At 33.6% G+C, this 10,000-nt stretch overlaps 2 protein-coding genes across 6 annotated transcripts in view; one reads left to right on the forward strand and one right to left on the reverse strand.

Annotated features, from left to right (window-relative positions):
- The window catches only part of LOC119581162, a 5,811-nt gene extending 4,729 nt beyond the window's left edge, over positions 1-1,082 (forward strand). For all 5 annotated transcript variants that reach the window (XM_037929541.1, XM_037929545.1, XM_037929543.1 and 2 more), the window contains exon 4: positions 1-1,082. This exon is cut by the window's left edge and continues 91 nt beyond it. In XM_037929541.1, coding sequence (XP_037785469.1) covers positions 1-40 — 40 coding nt within the window. In that variant the 3' untranslated portion in view covers positions 41-1,082.
- Positions 1,083-3,001: 1,919 nt separating this feature from the next.
- The window catches only part of LOC119581161 (28S ribosomal protein S29, mitochondrial-like), a 7,457-nt gene continuing 458 nt past the window's right edge, over positions 3,002-10,000 (reverse strand). The window contains exons 2-9 of the mRNA XM_037929539.1: positions 8,596-8,708; positions 8,261-8,474; positions 6,336-6,428; positions 5,610-5,746; positions 5,187-5,347; positions 4,279-4,420; positions 3,769-3,861; positions 3,002-3,273 (exon numbers count right to left, since the gene is read on the reverse strand). Of these exons, the coding sequence (XP_037785467.1) occupies positions 3,073-3,273; positions 3,769-3,861; positions 4,279-4,420; positions 5,187-5,347; positions 5,610-5,746; positions 6,336-6,428; positions 8,261-8,474; positions 8,596-8,708 (1,154 nt within the window). The 3' untranslated portion in view covers positions 3,002-3,072. The remainder of the gene's footprint in view (positions 3,274-3,768; positions 3,862-4,278; positions 4,421-5,186; positions 5,348-5,609; positions 5,747-6,335; positions 6,429-8,260; positions 8,475-8,595; positions 8,709-10,000) is intronic.

A 10,000-nucleotide genomic window follows, 5' to 3' on the forward strand; every position in this document is an offset into this window, starting at 1 on the left:
TGCTGTTCACAAACGTTGGACAGAACAACCAGAAGACTAAGACTGATAAGGTGATGTTTATTCCTTCAAATAACAAATACTCATGAATTCTCAACTTGGGAGCACAAAGTTTCATGATTTTCATGGTTGTTGACATTATCATTAGTACATTCTTGCATCTATCACAAAACAGCAGGATTCCATATCTTTCAGCACTACATCTTAGGGTTGTCACTACTGAATGATGAGGACAGAACAGGAATTGGACAAAAAGAAGTGACAGAAAACGTAATGTAACAAATGCCACTGAACTTGGTCCCCTGGCCTGCTAGATGCAAAAAAAAAAAAAAAAAAAAATCAGTAACAATTATAAACCCCTATCATTTATTCCATTCAAATTGCAAGTTTTATCCTGTAAGGTCCTATTGGTACAATATTTTGTTGCCTTTGACTCAAAAGAATAACACTGAATAGGACAATATATAAGTATTAGGGTATCAACATTTGTAAATCAGTTTTCATGGTTAACTTTTAGCACCGCAAAATAATAATAAGCAAAATTAAAATCAAAATTGGTTATATAGGTAACAAGTCTTCCCTTTCTCATTTTCTCTTCATATATTTTGGTTTGTGAATATTTATTTCAAGCACAAGTTTTACCTTCACATGAAAAAGCAATGACAAGGGAATATTAAAAAACAAAACTATTACAGACATCATAAGGCTGTTGTTGACTGAGACTCAAAAGCAATCACAAATAAAATAATTTCATATAAGTAATTAGTATTTATAGTGTCAACAGCCTCTTCTTGTATCTAGTGTGAATTAGCATATATATATTTATACTCAAATGTAAACTTGTAACTAACCAATGCTGTTTTTTTTTAATGATTCTTCCTAGACTCCCAATTTTCTTTGAATGTTTAGAGTAAAAGATGACAACATTTCCTAGTTGTGGAAGAATGTAAATGAATTAGTTTTGACTCAAAAAATGGCTGTGCAGCAGGTGAAAAGCTGAAAATTAGGTTCCAGTTTTATTTAATATGTGGGCATTTGTGCTTTCATATTTAATAAACAAGAGCAGTATTTCTGATACAGCTTTATTTTTTCCATTTTATTACCCTATGAATTTGATAGATACTTTATTAATCCAATAAGGATGGAAGCCCTCAGTGATAAACCCAATGTGTCAGCATGGCTGTGGAGGAAACTACTTAAAGGAAAAATCAGAAGCACTGGAAGCATAAAATAAACTTGATCTCCAATCCTGGCTGTGGCATAAACAATTTCTTAAGATTTGATGTTTCTTCTCACCAAATACAACAAGGGACAAACAAGCACATAACAGGTTTAGAGCAGGTTTGACCATGCAAGAGCCAAAGACATCATGACAGTGCAAATAGGTTAACTGGAAGAATTCCCATCCACTTGAAGAAATAAAGTTATAAGCATGTGTACGTGAAAGAAAAGCCAACCTATAGGCAAGCACATAGCTAATCTGTCCAGCAGGAAACCAGACAGATGGAAGCGCATATGGTAGCTGCAATGAGCAAGAACGGGCAATCAGAAATGTGTGTTTATCAAATGCATCTCTTGCAGTGTGATGTTTTTTCATTCATACTTTTTCTTACAAAACACACATTAATCCGCACCATTAAATACATAGAATGTGGATTGCCAATGAATTATATATTATGCTTTAAACATCAACAAAGAAGAAAGAATGATCTAAATGAAAGATGTATAATCAATACATTTCTGTGTAATAGTCAAATTGTGGAAACACTCACTGTAGGCTCCATTACTATCCTGTACAATAGATCAAGAACTTATATCTACTCTCTAATAGAAAATCTGACTAAGTCATTGGCCATTGGTTCAAGTTCAGTCCATTGTACTTTTTTCAGTTTTGTTACACACAGAAGGCTGTACATGTGCTCTCCTACTAAAGAGTTAATTAGTAGGCTCTAATGACCATGCCTGAATTCCTCATTCCTTGAATTTGCATCAAAATGTGTTTCTTTTCTAATGTTATTAATATTCATACTTTATTATTATTATTGACATTAGGAATGTTACAATGTTTCAATACAAATTACAACAAAAATAACAGAAAAAAATCTTTCCAGAAATCAAAGAAATGGGCTAACAGGTGATATAGGTAGTGCTATTATTTGACTTTTAGGTAAATAAGCACTTGTGGAGCAATCCTTGTGAAAACACAATTAACAAACTAAAATTCCAGTGGACATACTATGGATGTCATGCCTACATGGCCAATGGTTGGTCCTTCCAGTTGTGATTTTCATAAAAATTACCAATTAAATTCTGCATATCCTATCTGTATTTAATCATTGGTGTAGAGGTTTGTCAGGAGAAAATAAAAGTTGAGTGGAATCGATGGTACAAGTGGAAAGAAAAGCGTAAGATCGAGTTTAGTGGCGAAGGATGGTGGAGAGGTCCACGGCTGCTCAAACATGAGCATACCGTTATTGATGATGATATCCTATCTGGTTTTCATCATGTTACTGTTAGCCTTTGCAAACAGCATTATCTTCTTTTTTTTTTTTTCTAATATTTTAATACTGTAATTACCAACTCCAGGGCCATATATGTGTTTCCAAAATGTGGATTAAGCTTTTAAACTTGTCACACCAATACACCCTATAATTCATTAATTATATTATTTATTGAGAATATTCCTGCCTTTTTAAAATTTCATATTCAAAATGCAGAAAGTATCTAATGATGAAGGGATGATGATGCTTAAGGTCAGCTAAAAATAACTTTAAAACATTTCAAGATTTGAAACAAGATTTCTTCATATTAAAATAAAATTATGTTAAATCAGTACACTAATATAAATGGAGAAATCCAGGTACAACATAAAATAAAAATTTTCTCCATACATCTGAGCCAGCATTAACCTCCACCCAATGCATTCTGTCTTAATGATTACAGCCTATTTCCCCACCTATTATCCTACAGCCTTAGATCTAGAGGGAACAAGAAAACACATACAAACTTCTGACGAACATTCTTTACAAATTTACAACTATTAACAATATTCACGAAGTCCAAGACCATCACATGTTAAAGGGCATTACACACTTCCATCAGAGTCATTGGGTTACATCCACTGAGTGCCTTTAATTCCTTCCGCGCTTCTGCCGAGGCTCCATTCACGGTCTGCAGCCAGTGCCGGTCTACATAGTAGTTGATGACACTCTCCATTTCTAGCTCGTTGTAGTTGCTGACAGGGATAGGGATGAAAGGATCAAGTTTCTCCCAGCCCTGTAAAGTATACATAAAACATTATTTTCCTTTGTAGTCTGTTGCAAAAAAAAAAAATAAATAAATAAAAAATAATTAATTAATTAAAGGATAAAAATTTAAGGATAGAAATACTGAAACTGTTTAATTACAAATGTAAGTATATCTAAATTATGAAGAAGCAGGTTGGAAAAAAATTCTTCAAGCCAATCCATACATGTGTAGGAAAAAGAGACATGAAAGTGGTAATAATGATTTGGTTAATCATATTTTCTCATTGACCACTTATGGAAGTATAGGAAAACAGAGAAAAAAACAGAGAAAAGATAAGAGAATCTTAGAAAAAAATATAAAAATATTTATATATCAATATATCTCACACACGCACGCATGCACGCACGCACGCACGCACTCACAACACACACACACACACACACACACACACACACACACACACACACACACACACACACACACACACACACACACACACACACACTAATATCTCATACTAACTTTCTGTCTTAGCAAATATCTTGGCAAATGGGATTCTCGTCTTCCAGCATCGTTTGCCATCCTGTCAACTGTCCCGACAACAACACCATTTTTCTGAAAGAAAGATTTTTTTTATCAGTCCAACTTCAAAATAAATAACAACTGATGATAACGATGACAACAATATTGACACCAATCGCCAACAATAAAAACAACAACAATAACAATAACTACAACAAATCACAGTAATGATAATAACAATAACAACAATATCAAAAATGATAATGATGATAATAATAATAATAATGATATTAAAAATAATAATAATAATAATAACAATAACAAAGAAATAATTATAAAAAAACAACAATAACAACAATGATAATAATAATAATAATAATAATAATAATAATAATAATAATAATAATAATAATAATAATAATAATAATAATAACAGCAATAATAATAGCAGACGTAACAATAATAAAACAATAATATCAATAATAAATACTCAAATTTTGAAATACTTACCCAATCACTGTCAAATAATTGACTGAAAGCTTGGAAAAGCGTGAAGTTGTCAGGTTCAACAATCGTGCGATCCTCTCGGCGATACAAGGTAGTTGGACAGTAAAAAGTATTGATGCCATCCACGACTACTGCTACCTTACACCTGGGGGGAAAAATGATGAAAATCAGTCTGAAAAGGTAAAACTGGAAACCAAAGAGAATGCTGTTAAAAAAGAGGACTGAACACAAATACGATCAAATATTATTACTCCAAAAAAATCATGATGACAAGACTATGACTAAAAAGTATAATAAAAGAGTTGAACAGGGCAATACAGATTTTGGAAATAGACATTATGAAAACTGCATTCATTAGAAGCTATTAAGATAAAATTTTGGACTATTTGCTTCAATTACAAGTGATAACGATTTAAGATTACAGAGAGAACCAACAATAAGTCTTCTGTGTTTCAGGTGAGTCTAGAACCACCTGTATGTTCAGGTACACATAATATGCTGTAACTCATCTAGTGTAATATGGAAAAGCTATAGGATATTATGTACCTTAGGAAGCTTTTACTATTACTAACACCTACTGTGGGCTATCTTCCACTTTCTAGGTTGGATAAAGATAAACTTCAAGTCAATGATTATTCTGCAAACCATCACTAAACGCATTTATGCCTTGGCTCCTTGCCACCAGGATATTACTGTACGTACTATGCCAATATTAACTTTCCTACCCAGCAGCAAGAGAATATCACCATAAATGACATGTATAACTCTGATGTAGCAAGAGTTTAAAATCAAAAATAGAAGAAACAACACACCACATGGAAACACAGTGAACAATAACTTCCTCACCATGTCCAATAAAAGAGATAAATCCAAATTTAAAAACTCACTACAAGACAGGCACAACACACTACCTGCCATCTGTAGCATGTTTCTTGATTTCTGTTGCAAGAGCCATGACGCAATCAGAAGAAAATCTTGCCCTATTGACTCCTTGCTCAACCAAAGCCATTAGCGATGATCCAGCTTCTGTTGATTCACGGCGTGTCCATGCGTAAGTCGTGGATGTTTCCAGCTGAAGAAAAATCAGGAAAGATTTTTAAAATATTTAAGGAGATTTAAAAATCTTAATCATTTATCAATAGCATTTAACTTTAAGGTTTTGAAGGACATAAGTACACTGCCCACAGCAAAAGATTAATTCTCAATGTAGATAAAATTCAGAAAATTGCTTTCCTTGTGTTTCCTTTCCTTTCAGTTAAATATTTCAGTTGCAAGATGAAGGAGAATTTTCAAAATAAAATGTTTAACAGAAATTTCTTGTGCTCATTTCCTACCTGAAGTGTCTTCAATAATTCTGAGTTTTGAGATCTAAAATGCTGCAACCAAAGTGCTGCCTGAAGAGGATGATCAAATCGTCCTGCAACGCTTGTGGATGGGGCAACCTCCTTGACATCTCTTCGCCACGTTGATGCTGGGCAGGTGACAACAATACGTCTAGATTTACATATCTATCTGTCTTCATAGCTATATTCATATCTATATCAACATCCATCTTTCTCCATATCTATATCATCTATATATCTCCATATATATATGGTTTATCAATATCAATATCTAAATATCTATCTATCTATCTATCTATCTATCTATATATATACATATATATATAAAATATATATATATATAATATAATAATATATATATATATATATATATATATATATATATATATATATATATAATATATATAATATATAATAATAGATAGATAGATAGATAGATAGATAGATAGATAGATAGATAGATAGATAAATAGATATATAGATAGATAGATATTAAGATATTGATATTGATAAACCATATATATATGGAGATATATAGATGATATAGATATGGAGAAAGATATATATATATATCTATCTAAATATATTATATATATATATATATATATATATATATATATATATATATATATATATATATATATATATATATATATATATATATATATATATTAACACCAAAGGGTTTACCAAATCCTGGATGGTTTATATACTTACGAACTGGAAGATGAATAAGTAGCCAGCCATCTTCAGCCAAGTAATGGAGGATATGGGCCTGGGATAAAGTCTTTCCAACACCATCACAACCATCTTAATAATTGCGTTAAGGTTACTAACAGGTTCATGTGAAATATTACGAACTAGATACAATATAAAACGCTGAAGTATAAGACATTGTAGCAACAATTTACTAACTTTCTCTAGTGGAAATATTTAGCCACTGGGTGGCCAAGCCAGCCCAAGTCAAGTGCTGGTCCCAAGCCTGGATAAATAGAGAGAATGATTACCTAAAAAAAAAAAAAAAAAAAAAAAGGTACCACCGGCACTCTCCGTGGAAAGGAACTGGGGACCCTACCACGTACTCACTCCAAGAGCATCACAACATGAAAACTACAATTAAGTATCATACTGTGACCACGGCAGCTCAGACATGAACCTACCGTTAAAAGAAGAAGAAGAGTAAATGTTTCCTATACTTGATTACATACTCCAGAATAAAAAATGAACTTTTCTTAATTCTCTTAATCTCAATTATCCTGACCATTAACCTACTGCATCTGGGTGCTTCACTGCCCACATGTGGCCCAAAATCCTGGTGTTAGGCTTATTTACTTATTACTCACTTACTGAAAATTTCCTACAGCATCAACATCTAAGGTCATTAACAGTACATTCAAAATGTAACAATAGCATGAAGCTTGGAGGCAAAGCCCCAAGGTAAGGAAGTCGAATATAAGCAGACAGAACAAAGGGATGAAGAAAAGGAAAAGGAAAGGAAGAGAAGAAAGACATGCAAAATTAGTTGAAGCGCGGGCTGAGGATCAAGGTAGGGGTGATCCCCTACCTTGGGCTTCAGTCCCCTTCTCCTATGCACCCTCCCCACAACAACAACAACGAGCAAGGAAGATTAGGCTTATTTAAGTGGCAACTCTCCCAGGTGTGTGACTTTTAGGCATTGCCCATATAAACACTCATGGGCAGTGTCAAGACTCCTTGCCTCCTCTTTGTAATATTATCATTGTTTTTACAGTATATATATATATATTTTTTTGCTTTTTTGCTATTTTCCAAGATCTATATTTGTCATTAGATATGCCATATCAAGATGGTATGTGTGTCCAAAGGGGGTCTCAGACCAACTGTCTTACAGTATGTTTCATTGTTTTGTCAATTTAAACCTTCTTCTATAACATAATCATTAATGTATCAATGTTAATGCACTGTATCTCATGATAATAATGTAATAAAATGAAGATATCACTTTATCATGAAAGCTTAAATCAAGCAAATATTTAATAAACGTTAATGGTCTGAGAAAATTTTCAGACACATTTACCCTCACATCATCTATGTATGTAGTCTATAACATGGTAAAATAACAATAACAATAAGTGACATTTTGTTATTCATGTAATTTTTTAATATTTATGTAGTATTATGTTTTCTACCGGTCAAAGTAGGCAGGAATAAAATCCTTAGCATGGAAATAGTGTCCTTGGAGCTGGCTCTCTCTCAGTCATGGCCTCATTAATAGTATAATCCACACTTCGTATACCAATGAAAATAATGTAAGAGCCCCTTCCTAAATGCCCACTGGGTCTAATCACCCTATAAGAGTTTTACGTATTCAAGACAAGTCATTCCTGCCACCCCAGCTGTCAGCCAATTCTGATGACAGAATGTTACTGTCACTCTGGCCATCAGCAAAAAAAAAAATAAAAAAAATAATAATAATGTGATGGTCACATCACCCAGATCCAAGGGGTTATAAATAGGGTAATAAATAAATATAAAAGTCTACCAAGTGTGGTTTGTTCCTCTCGATTATTCCACAAGCCTACCGTATCCCACCAAGCCTACTGTATCCCACAGACTGATAATGAAGAAGATATTCTAAACCTGTAGTAGAACAAAAAGGATACACAACAAAAATTTGTTAGGTGGCAGGGACAAGTTGGATCGCTTGATCAGATCAATCACAGTGAGAGCTGGTTCCCTCACCATCAGGCATGTTTCATTGAATGTTTTGGATTGGATAGCATATTTCTTGGGTATGCCTCCTAAGTTGTACAGCTGTTTGAGGACTTCTGGTTCAATCTTGTACCAAAGTCCTAAATGATCCTTGGTATGAAGGCTCTGAAATAAGAAAAATATTATGAAATACACACCTGCAGCCCACAGCTTCTTTTTAAGGCTGAAAAAATTGAAAACTTCTTTGAAATCCTGTATCAATAATAACATATGGCTTCTCCATTACCGGCTGGCTGATTGATGTGCGTGGGGCTGTAATCTGCTCCAAAACTGCATGACTATTCCAACACAGAGGTAGATGGTGCTGAACATTCTTGACTTGAAGGATACTGGTTGAGCCTGTTATAAATAGATAGTAAATATTCATAAAGACTCATGAAGATCTATAATATCTATTTATTTCCATCTGCAATAAGGCTTTTTTTATTTTTCTTCATTTATTTGGAATAGTTTAAAGTTATACAGGCATATAATATTAGGTAAACTTTCCCTGTAATTGACAGAATGACAAAATTTGACATTTTTCATCCACAGCATTTTCATTACAGGATGATAATAAGAAAATCACACATAAGTACCATTTTGGTATAATTTACATAAGGACTGAACTTAGACAGGGAAAATCTAATGACACCAGAAGACAGCAAAAAAGTACACTCACTGATACATGAAATAAAAACAAGAAAGAAAATGTCAGAAATGAAGAAAATATACTGAAACAAATGCCACATGAAGACAGTGATTAGGTGAGAGTCTGGCTCTGTCCCTGTATGGAAATATGGTGATTGGGTTGGGGTTCAGAGGTTAAGGGTTTTGGTTCATAATGTGATGTTTGTTGATTCCCAAGAGTGCTCCCAGGCAGGAGTAAGGGGGCAGGAATAAGGGGGCAGCAGTCCCCTAAAAAGGGGGTTACAGAGGTCAAAGCCCCCTGTTAAGAGAAATAAGTGTGGAACTTTGAAATTTTAAATGTGCACGTAACGGCTGTGATGGCAGTGTTTGGTAATGAAAACTAATAGAAATGTTGGTTTGTGGTTGATATAAAGTTTGAAAACATGTGAAACACAATCAAATCAACTAGAAAAATGTATGTTTCGTATGAAATGGTGACCCACACTTTTTCCGAAAAATGACTGTAGACAGTTAGAGGAATCCATCAATACCAATATAATCGTGATCTGTCATGCTAAGGTATTCTGGTTTTCGCCCTCTTACATACTGAATAACTTTCTTATCATCAATTTGTGCAGGTAAAACCACAGATGAAAAGTGTCTTATTTTTGGTTATTCTGTCCATTACATGCAAATATTAACTTGTATTACATGGTTGTGGGACACCGAAACTATACTGGTATTCTAAACTGAAACTATACTAGTATTCTAAACAATTATCCAAATTTGTAAGGTGATAATGTGGCATCCCCAGTTCTACCTGAACATTTAATCTTGAAGTTATATATTTCCCCAAATACTCAGACATGATGGTATCTTTTGTGGAAGCAGTTAAATTTGGTATTTGTTACCAAGAGTGACGCACCCTCCACAGATGACGTCCCAAAGTTAGGGTATCATGCGAACCCAAAAATCCAAACCTAACATCAAGAACTCTGGCCGTAAGGGTGTTAGGGTGATAT

The sequence above is a fragment of the Penaeus monodon genome, chromosome 14, assembly GCF_015228065.2.
Source record: "Penaeus monodon isolate SGIC_2016 chromosome 14, NSTDA_Pmon_1, whole genome shotgun sequence".
Lineage (NCBI taxonomy): Eukaryota > Metazoa > Arthropoda > Malacostraca > Decapoda > Penaeidae > Penaeus > Penaeus monodon.